This window comes from Malurus melanocephalus, unplaced genomic scaffold (genome assembly GCF_030028575.1).
Source record: "Malurus melanocephalus ecotype Western Australia unplaced genomic scaffold, MMel_1.1 scaffold_758, whole genome shotgun sequence".
In the NCBI taxonomy this organism is placed as follows: domain Eukaryota; kingdom Metazoa; phylum Chordata; class Aves; order Passeriformes; family Maluridae; genus Malurus; species Malurus melanocephalus.
In genome coordinates this window covers 90,333-106,731 of record NW_026623990.1, presented here as the reverse complement: position 1 = coordinate 106,731, position 16,399 = coordinate 90,333, and the positions used below count along the sequence as shown (strand labels likewise).

Sequence of the window (16,399 nt, the reverse complement as noted above, 5' to 3'; positions counted from 1 at the left end):
CTCCAAAGTTAAACTGACACTGCTGTGATTTTCCTTCCAAAGCAGTGACACATCTGCTGCTTTATAAAATCAGTTAGCATTGGAAGGAACCTCTAGGAGAGCATCCAGTCCAATCTCCCTGACAGGGCAGATGACACAGGAGTGCCTGCAGAGAGGAAGACTACATGGCCCCTGTGGGCAGCTGTTCCAGGATTTTGCTACCCTCAATGTAAAGTTTTCTCTCATGTTGAGGTGGAACTTCTTGTGTTTTAGTTTATAGCCATTGCTCTGCGGCCTGTCACTGGGAACCACTGAAAAGACTGGCACCATCCTCATGGCACCTGCCTTTGGGATATTCACATGCATTAGCAAGATCCCCTCTCATTCCTCCTCTCTAGACTAAACAGGCCCAGCTTCCACTTCTCGAAAGAGAGATGCTCCAGATGCCTAACTAACTATCTTTGCGATGATTACTATTTCCAGTCGCTCCTTTCTCGTGCTGAGGAACCCAGAACTGGACACAACACGCCAGGCGTGGCCTCACTCCTTCGCGACGACTCACAGCCGGCAAACAATGCGGGAAGCTTTGCCCGCCTTTCCCACGGTCCACTCCCGCTCGCTTCCCGCCGCTCACGCTCCTCGAGCCGCTGCCCGCTCCCGGCGGCGCGAAACGCCGTACACCTGCCGCTCCCGGCGGCGCGAAACGCCGTACACCTGCCGCTCCCGGCGGCGCGAAACGCCGTACGCCGGCCGCTCCCGGCGGCGCGAAACGCCGTACGCCGGCCGCTCCCGGCGGCGCGAAACGCCGTACGCCGGCCGCTCCCGGCCCCGGCGGGAACGCGCTACGGGCCCCCCCTGCCGGTGCCGAAGCTGCCGCCGCCGCCGCATCCGGGGCTCCGGCCGCCGGGTGACGTCACGCTATAAAGTCCCGCAGTGCCTTTGTTCGCCCCCATTGCGCAGTTGCGGATCGGCGCGGGTGGAGGTGAGCTTGGCCGGGGAGTGCGGGCCGGGGCTTTGCGGGCRGCATCGCGGTGCGCTACGGGGATCCGTGGCGAAAGGTCCGTGTGGTGGGCGTCGCGTGATGCGCCCTTCGCGGCGGGGTGGAGGCGCAGCGGAGCCAGATCCGGCCCGCACTCCCTCCTTGTCCAGCTCTGGGTAGGGCGGCAGGATCCGCGCGGATGCGGTGGGGCGAATGGGGGTCCTGGAGGCTTGAGGCGCGGCGGCTGCCATTTTAGGTGTGGGAGTTTCTCCGCATCCCCGGGAAGGGCGAGGAGGGCACGGGGGGTACGGCGCGTCGGTGTGCCCGGACGGGGCTGAGTCGCGCGGTGGGCGAGCGCCGAGGAGGCCGCCGGGAGCGGGGACGGAGGGGCCGCGCCGCTGCCACAGGCGGCCGCCATTTTGTGGCGGTTCCTGAGCCCGCAGAGGGTCCGACGCCCCTCGGCGCTCCGGAGGGGACTGAGCGCGGGTCCCGCGTTGTCCGGCCCGGCCCAGCACCGGGGGTGGTTGCTCCCCACTCGCCATGTGTGCCGGAGCTGGCGCGGGCCTTCCCGCCATCGCGCTGGAGACACGCGGGCTGCGCTTGTCCACAGGCGCCGGGCGGCCTGCCAGGCACGGAGAGAGATTTGGCTTTGTCTTCGGCTCTTGTTTTTTTTTTTTTTTTTCTAAGCCCTCCCGCCCCCGTGGCTGTAGCTGTGATATTGCTGTGTTGAACTGCAGTGGTGATCTGGTGGCTGTTCAGTTGCACGCGTTATGTAGGCCAGGACTTCAGTATAGGTTCGATGTATTTTAAGAAAAACCAAGTATGAGCTTAATATGTAAAGAGGGACCCAAGATGCTTTTAAGAGTTAATAGCTTTGTGTTACTTCGACATCTCGAGTAAATGACTTGAAACATCCGGAATTTAAGTGAAAGGTGTGCTGTGATTGCCATCAGTTGCAAGAAGAGCAGCCCCTCTGGAAGAGTTTTTACATTCACCATTATTGCTTTATTTTAAGAGTGTTTTGTTTCACTTTTCAAAATTTTACTTAATATGTTTGAAATACACTATGTAATGTCAAGAAATAACTGTTGATGCTACTTCCAGTTACTCCCATTACAAAAAAATGTAATCTATTAACATTCTGTGTACCTCTTRTCTCTTACCTAACATCTTTCTAAAGCAAATTTGCTTGTGCTTTTAAGAACAGAAGTTGGTTATATAGAATGAAGGCTCTATTGCAGTCTGATGTTCTGTTAGTAACGGCCTCATTCTTTTTTAGTAGGTCATTTACAGAATCAAAATGGTTGAAGCAGATCGTCCTGGGAAGCTGTTCATTGGGGGCCTGAACACAGAGACCAATGAAAAAGCCCTCGAGGCTGTATTCGGCAAATACGGACGCATTGTGGAAGGTAAAGAGGAATTTTTTTAAGATGATAATACGAAAACAATAACACAGCTGTGATGACTTTTTGGCATTGATCATCTGAAATGATGGCGCTTACATGTCCTCTAAGAAGTTCTGAGCTTAAAAGGTTAAATAAAGGTAAAGTGTTCCTTACTGGGAATCACAAGGAAGGCTAATGTGACTTTGTTTCTGCAGTCCTTTTGATGAAAGATCGGGAAACGAACAAGTCCAGAGGATTTGCATTCGTCACGTTTGAGAGTCCAGCAGATGCAAAAGATGCTGCCAGAGATATGAATGGAAAGGTAGGAATTAAAACCAATTATATGTCATCTTTGCTACTGACTACAAGAATTAACCTTTGTGGTGAATTAAGTTGTGATAAAAGTTGGAAAGACAATGGATTAGAACGGATTAGACAATGAATTGACTGGAGACAAGTCATAGCCTTATTTAACAAAATGTCTCTTGTCTCCATGAAGCTGAAATCTGTTTTTCCTGTTAATGTATTTGACAATAGAAAATGAAGTCTGGCTGTCAGTCAGCTACACTGTTTTCTTACTGTTCCTTAATCTGTGATGGAGGGCTTTTCAGCAATTAGCTCTTCATTCTTGCATGTTTCAATAATGATTTTTGGTTTGGGTTTTTCTTTGTTATATATTTGAATGCAGTACTGTGTAAATTACACTTCAGGGAAGTGACTTACCTGAAAACAATTAACGGTTCCCTTAACATGGGTTGACTGTGACTTCCCTGCTGTGCTGGAGCATTGATGAGCTATCTGGTATTCTGTGGATAATCTCCTGCGTTTTTGACTTGCATCATTGATCTGCTTGGTGTGTGTGAGGGGGATTTTTCCAGTTAATGTGCAATAGCTTTGCAGTTAGCCAGCAACTGATTGTGTCGATTTAAATCTTAAAAAGCAATGGTCTATTTTGAAGAAAAAAAAAAGGTGTGATGTTTTTAAAAATAAAAGATAATACTGGGACAGTTTGTCAGAGAATTGTAGGCTGCTGTAGTCTGTATCTGTTGTGGCATATGTTTGAAAAGGTAGATGTAAGTTGTAAGATTTTTTTTTTGGTCAACAGCTGCTTATCTTCATAGAGGCGCTGTTTCTTTAGGCAGTGAAAGCCATCTTGGGTCACTTAAATTGCAGACTGGTTTTCCATGCATAATCTGAATGGTTGTGTTGAGGTCACATTGCCTCGTCCTTGCAAGCAGTGTCTCTTGGGATACTTTTCAAGTAAGGTGAAAACGCCTCGACTGTGATTAAGTGACATTTAGGATTTTGATGCGTTTGTTTGTCTTGTTTGTGTAAGAAGTTGAAGTGAAAGAAAAATGTTAGTTATTGCAGTCAGTAAGTAAAGCAACTTTGGGAATAAGAAAATGAGCTTGCTGTAGTGTTCATATCGAACACAAGTAGTAAAACATTTTCTTGTATTTGTGTTATAGCAGGGTTTGTTATAGAAGGATAGCAGGTTTTCTGCTCCATATGCTGGTGTTTCTGGGTGCTTCATGACAACATTATCAGAATTAGGGTTGCTTTCTTTGAAGACTCGCTTCCTTTTTAAACAAGCTAGTAGTTACTGTCAAGGCAGAGAGTGGCAAATTCAGATCATGTTCTTTCTATACCAGCCTAAACATCTTTCAAGGTGCTCCTTTTATTGAATTTTATTTCTCTACTGCCTAGTTTGTCACAGTTCTGAAGACTTGTTTATTGCCATGTTTAAATACTTGATTTTCTCTGAAACAGTCTTTGAACTCTCACATAAGGTGATTTCAAGGACCCATAGGTAATTGTCAGACTGAAAGGAATTCAGTTGCTAATCTTCCTGTTTGTGGAGTGCAGCTTGCAAATCAAAATCCCTCTGAAAAACCACCAGCTGTTCTACATCTTGAATGTTGTGGCATGTCTTTGGTCACATTGGAGACATTTGGGAGAGTACTGCTTGGTAAAGTAGCTAAATTTGTCTGAGGTTATGTCTGCTTGTTCTGGAATGCACACCCTGCATCACTATCAAGAAATTCTAGGAAGGACTGCCTTGTGGATCATCATTCTCATGGGTTTGTCTTCACTGTAAATCTAGAAGTGCCTTCATCTGCTTTGAAATTGGGACAGCAAGTAGTGTATGGAAAAAAAAAATCTTCAAACGGAATTTGGCCTAGAACGTCCACTGGTCCAGCATGCTTTGACCGTAGATACGAAAGATACTTGTGAGGTGGTCTCTCATTCTCCAGAAAGCCTTCTGTATAACAGGTGCTGCTTGTACTCCATAAAGACTCTGCATTCAAGGCCTGAGGAAGAGCAGTATTCTGGGGCCTGCTGCGAGAAGAGGTCACTGTGATAAGTCACAATTCAAGGATTCTTTGTCCATTTGGAAAATATGGTTTGGAGCATTCTCGAGACTTTAATGTACTTAAAACACAGCAGCAGAAGCACTTTGCAGACTGCAGTCCAAGCAGTCAGTAAGGAGTTAGTTGATCTGTCCAGGGAGGGGAAGAGTTCTGCATTTGCCTGTCTGTTGCTTATTCTGTCATCCCAAAGGAATTTGAAGCTGTAGCCAGTAGAAGAGGCTGACTCCAATAGATTCTGCAAGAGTGAATTTGCATTTGATTTTTTATTTTGCTAATGTTTATGAAAATCATGTATCCAGAGTTTTCCACAAAATGGATGAGGGGAAAGAAGGTGGATGATGGTATTTTGCTCTATACTGGAACAAGCATAGACTAGCCAAAGCTTACTTGTTGAACATAAGCTTGTCCTGTAGAAGGAAATCAAGAGAGAACTTTCAGATTTTTCGCTTCTATTACTTTGTCTGCCAAATTGAATCAATGCTAACTTGTCTGAGCAGTGCGGAAGACATGTAAAAGTACTAAATAGCAGATGGCTTGCCTTCTTTAAAAAGAGCCTTAATTCATGGCAGTCAGGTCTACATCCTGATGCCATGAAATCCATGTACTTAGTCTGGACACAAGTGTGGAAACTCCTAGGTCTGTCATGGTTGTATGTTCCAGTGGGCTGTTCTCATGATCTTCTGATTCTAAGTCCTTAAGAAGAAATGGATAATTAAAGAGTGGATATGACCTTGGGCAGTAGATTGGGACAAACCAAAGATTAATTCAGTGTAGACCTGCCAAGCCAGCTGGTCCATTTTGAGAGGATGGAAGCAAATGCTGCAATCCCTTCAGTGTAAACTGTACTYGGCACTACAGAAGTTTGCCTCTGATTGACAGTGCTTCCTGTTGCTTTGGTGAAGAAGTGATACGATGTGTAGAAGCTTGGCCTCTTGAGAAACAGATCATCATGAATATATACGACAAAAGAAAATTCGCTTTATGTGCCATCAAGGAATGTGGAGAAATGGAATCACTGCAACATCAATAGTGAAATAATCCATTGGAGAGGAAAGCCCTGTGTGGTGTTAGGTCCAGCTTCATGCAAGTTATTTCAGCAGTTTCTTTGAAATACTTGATTTCTCGCCCCACTCCCAAAATTATGCAAATTTCATACATCTTTCCTGGTGGAATGTGGAACAGTTCACAGGACAGTTCTCCAATTGTGTTTGGTTAAGGTTCTCAGGCTCATTTTCCAAATCTCTACAAATTATTCATTCTACATATAGGAGACTTTGATTGCCAATCTATTATTGTCCTTAAATGACTTGTACCTTAAATTACTTTCATGCTTTTTAGCACCAAGGTGACTTCACTTTCTGGTGCTCATATACTAAAATTGCTTCTATAACACTCTGAATCAAGGTTATAAAAACAAACTAATGAGTGTTTCTGTTGACAGCTGATGCTTTGAGCTCATGGAAAATGTTTCCTTATTCTGAGAACGGGTTGTGTGACTTTTATGTTTGGCGAGATAAGACCTTTGAGCTAAGAAACTATAAAATGTTGTCCCCTCTGCTTTGAAATACGATAATTTTTGACAAATATTTTCTGGTTAACAAAAAAATACTCTCATACCTAGTGAAAGGTCTTTCTGGACCTATGGAATAGCTTTTCAAGATTGYTTGTGTAAAGCAGTTCGCAAAGACCTATCTTTTGCCAAGGTAAGATGCGTAAGTGCAAGGCAGAAGGAAAGAGGAGGACAAATTATAAGGAAAATTGTACCTCCTACATAAAAGAAATGCAAAAACTTGAACCTAGCATCCGGGTTTTCAGAACCCTTGCTAGCAGAAGGGGACAGTGTTGGCTTTCTAAACTTGAAACCAAGTGTCAAGATTCTGCCATGAAATTAGGTAGCAGTGGCTATAGCAAAGTCTAAAGCCTCAAGCCCACTGCTTGACCAATTAATTACTATAGCAAATAAGTATAATACAAACTGAGAAGTTCCAGTGATTAGAAGACTAATGCTCACTCCTGGAATGTTTCAATTTAGCATATCAAAAGGCTTTTTAAGAAACCTTCCTTAAATAAAATACTTATATGAAGTCAAAGCCAGTATGATTCTGCTGGTATTTCTTACTTTCTTCCCTCACAATGGACCGAGTTGGATCTGTGTATGTACACACAGGTTTTCAATCAATTGCTATAACTGCATGAGGTGGCAAAATACATGAGCTACTACAGTGAATTTTCCAGAGAGTGCTAGATTTTGGTAGAGAAAAACAGGATTCAATACTTCAGTAAAATGCTATTGGCAGTGCAGATTGAGACCTTACTAGCAGTCATGTTTGTTCGTTTGTTGCAGGAAAGAAGTGCAATAAACAGTACTTTATGCCTGATAATTAATTAATTGTCGTGGCAGAGTTAAATATTTAACTGTTTAAAAAGGCAAATAAGCCATGTTTGCCAGGATAGGTGTGTAGTAACCTAATTTCAGTGCAGCTTGCGATCTTGGTTCTGCTATCATTGCCAAATATGTGGTGTCTGAAAGATTATACAGAAACTTGATGAATTATGTTGAGATACCAACATGTTACCAGCTGCTTCTGTTTGAGGTAAAATAGTTGGCTGCAGAGTTCCTGTTGCTGCAGGTCTATATTCAAGAAAAGGCTTCCACTTTTTTCCTACCCAAAAAAAAAAAAAAAAAAAAAAAAAAAAAAAAAAAAAAATACAACCACAAAACAGAACCCGCAGACAAAAATACCCCAACCACAAAGCACCTTCACTATGGAAAAACAAGTAATACAGTAAATTGTGGCAGTCACCTTGATTGGAAACCCAGCTTGAAATACTAGAAAAAGGGTGAATTGTCATACTCGGTCTACTGTGTAGATGCTGAAATAACTTCTAAATGCTTCAGTGATCAGCGTTTTATCAGGACATCAAGAAAATGCGCTAAACAGCCTCCCCATTGCCAGAAATCCCAACTGAAGCTGAGTTACCTTCAGCCTAACGTTATAACTGCAGGTGTACTCCTAGTGTGGTACAAAAGTACATGGCAATTGAAAATAAATTGTAGATCATGTATCATGTTTGGTTTACAGCATAAATGACATGGGGCTGCTGTAATCATTGGACACTTGTGTTTTCACTGAAAGTCCTTTCTGATGCTGCTCTGTGGTTTTTTTTTTCTTCAATACCACAAGAATGAAGTACTGTAGAAATTGAATTAGGCCCAACATGCTGCTGAGTACTTGGGGACTAATACTGAAGACTGAAATCAGTTCTAGAGTTGCTCTAACTTATAAAATGGAAGCCCCATTATAGTGAAGCAAGAGGGGCTTGATTTAAGAAATACAAACATGACTGAGCAGTAAGTAAAGCAGCTTCTTCTTTAGTCATTAGATGGGAAGGCAATTAAAGTGGAACAAGCAACCAAGCCATCCTTTGAAAGTGGTGGTAGGCGTGGGCCGCCACCCCCTCCCCGAAGCAGAGGTCCTCCCAGGGGCCTTAGAGGTGCAAGAGGCGGAAGTGGCGCGAGAGGACCACCTTCAAGAGGGAGTCACTTGGGTATGTATTGACCTCTCTCATTATATACTTCGACAACATACAAGACAATCCCATTGGAAGATGACAATAATCCTACTGGAAAAAAAAAAAGGTCAAACAGCTGAATAGTGCACTCCTTGTTCTTTATTAAAATGATGAAATACGATCTCAGCAGTTTAGTCAAATTTTTTATTAGGCAAGTACATCTTAAGAAAAGGCTTTCAAATATGAAGATTCCTTTCTACAACTAACACTCCACTTGACTTTTGCCTATGAAAGAAAAGCAAAACTCCTGCCTTGCACATGAGAAAGGAAGCTTTCTGGTATTCAAGTTGAAAAAGTGATTTCCTACCACCAGGGAGAGGGAACTGCCTTTCATTCTTAGTGGCAAGAAGTTGTAGGGCTGATCCTTTCAGGTCAGAGGGAGAGTTAGGGCAGCTAAACCTTGTTTGTTGTTACAGTTAGTTTGAGTTGGAGCTTTCTGAAGTGTAAGGATAGTACATTACTTGATACTGGATATTCATTAAGGTACAGCTATTTATTCAGACTTCTCAGTATCAAAACAAAACTCACCTAAAAGAACTAGCAAAGCAGTAACTGAGGTATAACAGTAAAAGGTGTAATGCAGAAAAAAACCCACAACCCTGGAAATAGTGAAACTTCTGTCTTGGAGAGTCTATGTAGTAGGTTCTACAGACTCGGTAGGGCCTCTGTTACCTCACTGTAGGCTCTTCTCTACTACATCTTCCCAGGTGGCTCTTGTCTTCTGAGAACAGTAACTTGTTAAGCATTTAAACTGTGACTGATTACAGATATCAGCTGTCTTTTTCCCTTGTGTCACACCCTGTATCTCTCGCATAAGTTCTGAAAGACAGTTCTTGACAGGAATTTAGGCTGTGGAAAGTTTGGCTCTCAATTCTGCCAGTAGCATTTAGTAGTGGCTAGAAGACGAGGGCAGGCTTTGAGATGTAGTTTTAGAGGTTTACTGTTGATCATGTAGTGGACAATAATGGCACCTTTAGGTTGTTCAGGCTTTAGGGTCATGCAGGTGAACATCACAGAAATAATTGGTTCATGGCTTATCCTTCTAGGGTCTTCTCGAGGGCCACTTCCCATGAAGAGAGGTCCACCTCCACGAAGTGGAGGCCCTCCACCTAAAAGATCTGCACCTTCGGGACCAGTGCGTAGCAGTAGTATGGGAGGAAGAGGTAAGGACTTACTGACTTAATTAGTTGCTTGGTCTGCTGTAGCCCTTCAGTCTTCCTTTAGGAACTGATGCAAATCATTTATTTTGACTTCAGTCCGCTGAAGGATAGTGTATTTTTCTAGTCTTTGGTTCCTTTCATACCAATACAATTTTGTAACTGTTCAGAACAATTTGGTGGAATTTGAATGTGTTTCTTCTAGTGCTGCTTTACGTTAGTGCTGTACAAGCAGAAACGTAAAGTGCTCTAAATGTAGTCTCCAGAGAAATCTTTAAATGGTTTTAACTACTTACTAACACTTTGAGTGTTCTGTATGGCTAAATGCTAATTAAATTAAAAACGTGGGCTGTTTCTCTGAAGCTCCTGTGTCACGTGGAAGAGACGGCTATGGTGGTCCTCCGCGCAGAGAACCAATGCCATCACGGAGAGATGTCTACATGTCTCCAAGAGACGATGGCTATAGCACTAAAGATGGGTAAATGCTTACATTGTTTTATTTTGGTGAACTGTTCTTTGTTTGGAGAAAGATCTTGATTCCTGACCTTTTGTAGTAGGATGCATGGCTAACCTACCAATGTTTGTTTTTCATAGTTATTCCAGCAGAGATTATCCCAGTTCCAGGGATACCCGGGACTATGCGCCGCCCCCCCGAGACTACGCATATCGTGATTATGGTCATTCCAGTTCACGTGATGAATACCCCTCCAGGGGATATAGGTACCTATTGTTGGATTTTTCTCCCTGTCACTTTATTCTTGCTGTGGTGTTAGTGATTTGTACTAAGTCTCAGTAGTCTTTCCTCCTATAGTGATCGTGATGGATACGGTGGTGGACGTGACAGAGACTACTCGGATCATCCAAGTGGAGGCTCCTACAGAGATTCATATGAGAGTTACGGTAAGAATCCATTTTGAGGATCATATAACTGTACAACTTTAACTGGGTTGCTTGTGTTTTAGGGGGAAATGGCACACTTTTTTTCTCCTGCAGTGAAAGTGCAGTGTTGTTGGTTTTCATTTGATCATCTTTTAAATAAACTATAAGCTAAAGAAGCAAAGTCTGCAGTTCAGAATGACAACTGTCTCTGGAAAATATGGCTGAGTTTCTTCTCTAAAATAACAAGCTGTTCTGGAATACCTAGTAAAAGAGCCTGCCTGAATAAACAAACATCGTCTTCATTCCTTCAGAGTCTTTAAATCCACTTACTGCCTGATAAGCAGTCCCCACTTAAAATACGGTTAATGTGGCAGATTATATTAAGACCATTTTGATACATATGAAAGAGTAGCAGTAAACATTTTAATACATCAATTCTGTAAATTCAGATTTGAAATTGTTCTGTATAACTTATGGTGTTGCCATATTACCTGACCATTGACCCTGCAGGTAACTCACGTAGTGCTCCACCTGCACGAGGGCCCCCTCCATCATATGGTGGAAGCAGTCGCTATGATGATTACGGCAGCACACGAGATGGATATGGGAGCCGAGAAAGTTACTCAAGCAGCAGAAGTGATGTCTACTCAAGTGGCCGTGATCGTGTTGGAAGACAAGACAGGGGTCTTCCCCCATCCATGGAAAGGGGCTATCCACCTCCTCGGGATTCTTACAGTAGTTCAAGCCGCGGGGCACCCAGAGGTGGTGGCCGTGGTGGAAGCAGATCCGATAGAGGTGGAGGCAGAAGCAGATACTAAAAACACTCTTAAACTTTTGGACCAAGACAGATTACTTCTCAAATGTGGAAGCTGTTCTATCTTTACTACCAGAGGACTACTAAAAGGAAAAGTTGTTTTTAACCTTTTTTTATTGTTGCCTGTTAAGTTTTCCCCTCCATGACTTTTATGCTTTTGTGAGGAAAAGTTAAAACAATGTTTAATATCATTTCAAAATTGTTAACRTTTCTTTCAGAAAGCAGATGTTAAATGTATAAAATTGAGCTGTGTACTAGTGTTGTAATTTTCAAAGTAAAGTTTCCCTGAAATGCCACACTTCCCATCTGATTTTCGTCATGAATGGAACAAGCTGTTCTTAGGATCTTCTGCACAACATCCAACCATCTAACATGGAGATGGATTGTTCTACATGTTCAGCATCTCATTCTGAACGTATTGCTTGTGATTTGGAGGGTGGTGGGGATGATTCCACATAAAGCTCAGTTGTGCCTAGAATTTGAAGTCACGGTGTCCCCAGTACAAAATGCCTTCCGATCCTTGTGTAAAGAAAAATAGAGGATTTCATTCACTTAAACCGAAAAAGCACGTGGATAATACTATATTCTGACTTCCTACTATTTCATGGGGAGTTTAAAAAGATCTCCCCTGCAAAGAACATGTAAGTCAGCTGCAGAATACTGTTTTAAAAAAAACAAACCACAAACCATTGACCGATTCCATCAAAGAAGCTGCAAAACGGTGCTTACTCATACTGTTTCAAATTTTTGCAACTCTGTAGTGTTTCACTTTTAAAGGAACATCTTTGATTCCAAAGGAGAAAATAAGATAAGCAAAGATGTCTTTCTCTCCAACTTCTCAAAGGCTTATGGCTTCCTAAAAACAAGTGAATCTTTCAGCATTCCACAGCTGATTTAAAGCATCAAATGCCTGTGAAACAGCAAAGATGGTAAGCAAAGCAAACTAGTTTTTCAGTCTAAGTCAAAATTGAAACAAGTTACATTCCTCTAGTACGTTAAGACAAACTGCATGTCATGGCAATGGAAGTGCTGTCTAGATTTAAAAAGGAAAGGAAAATAAACTCCCCAACATATTAGAAATTCTCAAAATTCAACAATTCTTGGATAAAAGCATTTATGGCACCAGTTTTGAAACTAAAGCTGTAATGCAGCTCACTGTAGTAAGAATATTGCCACGTAGGGTTGGGAGGGGGTATTTTGTGACCAGTACCTTTCAGTGAAGATGCTTAAAGAGGCTGCATATGTAGTATATTAACAAAATTTAAGCCTTGCGAAATCAGGAATTGGTTTACATTGACAAATACCAGCTCAACTATTGAGAGTTTGAAGCAAGAAATGCAGACTTGACGTTTAGTTGGATGCCTGACTCTGTTTAGTTTGACACTGCGTTGCAGGGATACCCAGTACATGTGGCAGAACCTGTGGCAAGTTGTAACTCGGGTGAAGCCATGAAGTTCAAAAGATGCTCTTGAATATAGTAAGCATGAAGACCTCCAACTAAAAAAACAAAAACTACAAACCCAAAACCTTTGTACTACTGTTTAGTCCTCAGTAAATTTTGTCGTTCAACTTATGGATTTAACATGGCAGTGCACCATTGAAAAGGAATGAGAATCCATAAGCCATGCAACCTCTCTCTAAGCCTTTGCAGTCCAGTCCAAGCCAGTGAATCCTTCACCATTTAAAGAAGTAGTAAAACTTGCAACAGAATAATCTGCAAACCCAAACTTGTGCCATTGTTGTGAAATGGGGGGAAACACTGTAGGTTAACTAGCGCTGCAAAATGTATTTTTCTCAATTGTTGTATCTTCCTTTAATTGCAGGGGGATAACTTCTACAAGATACCGCTGAAATAACATTGGTTCATCCATGTTGATGGCAGACACGAGGCGTGCTTGTACCAGTATGTAAGGTAAATGTTACAGCAGTATAATAGCTGCAAGGAAGTTGCTCGGTCTTTGTGCTTGTAGGTTTGAACAGACATTCTTCATGGCTAAATACCATTCTTCACTTCAGTTTGAATTTTGAGGAGGAGGTTTAAGAAGGCTTTGTAAACCAACTAGGTTACTAATGGCAGCAAGATACTGCTTACCTGCAAAAATGGGTCCAGTCTGAGTATAGGCTGAAGGAAAATACATTTGCAGCTGCACTAAGTCATGTAGCAGAAAGTTCTGAGTATGAATTTTTATAAGAGCAGACCATAAAAAAACTGAGTTGTAATAATGTTTGTATATGTATTTAATCAGTCTTGTTAAACGTGTAGGATAAGCAATTAGACTGGGTATAATCTTGGTTTAGGAATTGAACTCTGCAGAGGTCCAGGGATTAAATTGCAGAGTTTAGGCATATTCAGAATGGTTTTAAATGCTTGTGAATCACCTGTGTTTCGTGGCTCTGAAGCCTACCCTATTAAAATTATTTTTCAAGTAGGTACAAAAGGAGCTGTCCTCAAATTTTATGTGAAAGGGTTACTCTCTTGTTTCTCTGAAAACCCATAAGGAAAAAGTGGTAGTGGCTGTCATGCTAATATAGTTCTCTGGAAAATAAACTTTTATCTACTGAATAATTATTAGTAAAAAAAAAAATGGAAGCAACTTACAGTGTGTCCAGAATTCGATAAAAATTAAAGTAGTACAAATTAAAGGATAAAGACAACCACCTTTTCCAAGAGAAGTATTTGCATTAAAAAGCATGTGTCCTCTTTTTATGTGAATTTTAATTAGTCTGTAATTGTAAGAACATATTTTGCTGTTTGTTTCAAATTCTACTCTTAGGAACCAACTTCTAAAGAAGAAAAAGCTGTAGTTTGTACTGTTGGTTTATCTGACAGATGGTGACTGATTTCAGGGAAATCTTAACTTTATAGAGTCTCAGTAACAGAAACTCATTAACTGTGCAATGCCCGTGTCAGAATAAGCCAGTGATGTTTTATAAATACTCCCAGTAAATTGCTGTTACCTTGATAATGAAGGAAAAATAGGCTTTGTTTCAGGGTACTGAATTGTGTTTCAGATTAAATACAGAATCATCACAAGTGTTTTCTGTTCTTTGTCAGAAGAAGGATGTAGTTAAGCAAAACAAAAGCTACTGCCCAATGAGCTTTTTGTATTTCTGTCACTTGATAAAATTTCAACCAGCAAATGCTGTCATTGTCTTTGTTTTCCTCTTAAAATGTGACTTTGGAATATTTAAATTTTAAGTCTTACTGAAAGGACACTGAACAATAGGTATTTCTAAAAGTTAAAAAAAACCCTAATTTTTTTAATTCAAAACTCACCGATTTCACTAGTGTGACACTAAAATGGATTAAGGAAATATGTCTAAAAGTAGCACTTCCCTTCACTCCTCCACCCACCTACAAAAAAACAACAAGAATCAGTTTTAAAATTTATAGTTTGACACAGATCCAGGTCTTGAATCCTCTAATGAACAGATGAAATACTGTCTTTAATACTCAGCATTCTAGGACACTTCAAAAAGTGTTGGCAAATCATTGTATAGGTTGTGTCAGATGTGTTAAACTTGCACGTATGTGCATCTCACTTCTCCCTGTTAGCTGGGAAGCGAAAATTTAATTACTCTTGACAAGTGAAAAAGCTTCTCTTTTCTTTGAAGTATTGAGGGCTTTTTTTCAATATAGTAGAACTGTTTTGACTGTGTTGTAATAAATACTGGTGTTAGAGACAAAACCACAGTCTTATCAGCCTTCTCTTCAGCTTGTAAAGGCTTCCAGATTCTTAACAGGCATGGTATCTATGAGAAGGGAGCAGTAAATAGATCTTAAACTTAAAGCAAAGAAGGTAATAATAACCTTTTGAAAAATCAGGATGTAATTGAACTAATTCAGCCAGCTGCTTACCTTCTCTTGATCACGAGTTTTGTTTAATTTATAGCACATTATTACTTACAGATGATTACCTGTATGTATACCAGTGTATTACAGAACTCCTGAATAGCATGCTGAAATTATCAAGAGCTGGTGGGATTTTGTGGTGGGTAGAGTTTGGAGGGAGAACGCACACAGGCATTGCAGAGGCTTAACATAGTACCTGCTCTGGAGACAGTGTTGTGCAACGAGTGTGCATTAGTACAAGCTGTCCTCAGGGCATTTTGGTTATTGCAGTTAGCTATTGGGGTGCTTTCATACCGTTGGAATAATCACATAAAATCCACATGTGTTTTATTGTATATATAAAACAAACTCAAAGATAATTTAGCTTTTTTGTCTYGTGGCTTCAGAGACAGTACTAACTTGCATTTCCTTTTTCTAGTTACAGTGACTAGAAGGTGGCGGTACAGCAGTGGATATGCATTGGAAATTGGAAGGATAATAAATCACAGCTATACAGCCTGGCTTTTGAGTTTGGTGTTGCCCACCATTTTCTAGACTATTGTGTAAATATTCAAGAGTTGCCTTTGAAAGTAGCACTGCTGATCTCTTGGCCATACGTAAAATTCCCGGCTGAAGCCGCCCGCTGTCTCCCATAGCTGGCACCTTCCGAGAGTCCAGAGTGAGCTCATTTGTTGTTTAGTGCACATATATCCTACAGCAGCGAAAGACTCTGGTTGCCTTTTATGTATCTGCTTGCCATTTATGCTGAAAAAGGAGCAAGTTACGCAGAAGTGAGTCTTAGTCCTCTCAAATACAGAGGACTTTGCCAAGAAACAATAAAAAGTTCCACTATATTACATTAACGGTTTTGTCCAGACCTTTTGGATGAGAGGAGAGCAGTGTTGGTGTTGCAGTATTGGAGAATAATTAGTGTTCCTGTATGTACTCCAGATAGCACTGCATCTCTTGGAAGTAGGTGCTTCCTTCAAAACTTTGTATTGATTCTGATGTATTTTTCTCTTACATACGTGTTGATGTGCCAGTGTATGTGAGAGGAATTCTCAGGCAGTATTTCATGTAGAAAAACTCATAATTCAAGATTGACTGAAGTACTTAATTATGGATAATAAAATTTATACTGACTTCCGTGATAGACATAAACTGGTCTCCTTTAGACAACATGCCATTCATAATGAATGAGTAGCTAAAGAAGAAAATGCATGTATACCTTGCCTACAGATACGAAACTTTGGGTTTGGCTATAGGTATGGGTTTGGGTGTAGGCACCTTAAACGTCAGTTACAGGCTGCAGATACTAGAAGTAAATTTGTGTAGAAGATGAAGTAGAATTGCAGTATTTTCCAGGACAAATAAATTTGCTGCTAACAAGTATTATGAGTTTGGTGTTTGTTTTTTTTTTTGGGGGGGG

At 41.3% G+C, this 16,399-nt stretch overlaps 1 protein-coding gene and 1 non-coding gene across 5 annotated transcripts; both read left to right on the top strand.

Moving 5' to 3' along the window:
• Positions 1-889: 889 nt before the first annotated feature.
• RBMX (RNA binding motif protein X-linked) lies at positions 890-16,362 on the top strand. Of its 4 annotated transcripts, none has more exons than XM_057384951.1 (11): positions 890-961; positions 2,238-2,367; positions 2,559-2,665; positions 8,093-8,264; positions 9,335-9,451; positions 9,809-9,923; positions 10,040-10,165; positions 10,257-10,345; positions 10,835-12,067; positions 12,962-13,050; positions 15,410-16,362. In XM_057384951.1, the coding sequence occupies exons 2-9, from the start codon at positions 2,259-2,261 to the stop codon at positions 11,140-11,142; spliced, it is 1,143 nt and encodes a 380-aa protein (XP_057240934.1). In that variant the 5' UTR covers positions 890-961; positions 2,238-2,258; the 3' UTR covers positions 11,143-12,067; positions 12,962-13,050; positions 15,410-16,362. The 4 variants fall into 4 exon arrangements, with proteins under 4 accessions (XP_057240934.1, XP_057240930.1, XP_057240931.1 ...); XM_057384947.1 differs by having other exon boundaries at positions 10,242-10,345; XM_057384949.1 differs by lacking the exon at positions 890-961 and adding an exon at positions 971-1,037 and having other exon boundaries at positions 10,242-10,345.
• LOC130584763 (small nucleolar RNA SNORD61) lies at positions 2,414-2,485 on the top strand. The gene has a single exon (XR_008966532.1). It is a non-coding gene; the product is annotated as a small nucleolar RNA SNORD61 (small nucleolar RNA).
• Positions 16,363-16,399: the final 37 nt, after the last annotated feature.

What these genes read in the sequence shown, in the direction of transcription:
- RBMX (XM_057384947.1), top strand. Translation starts at nt 2,259, where the DNA reads ATGGTTGAAGCAGATCGTCCTGGGAAGCTGTTCATTGGGGGCCTGAAC. An exon ending in ATACGGACGCATTGTGGAAG is followed by an intron (nt 2,368 to 2,558) that starts GTAAAGAGGAAT and finishes TTGTTTCTGCAG; the next exon opens with TCCTTTTGATGAAAGATCGG. An exon ending in CAGTAGTATGGGAGGAAGAG is followed by an intron (nt 9,452 to 9,808) that starts GTAAGGACTTAC and finishes GTTTCTCTGAAG; the next exon opens with CTCCTGTGTCACGTGGAAGA.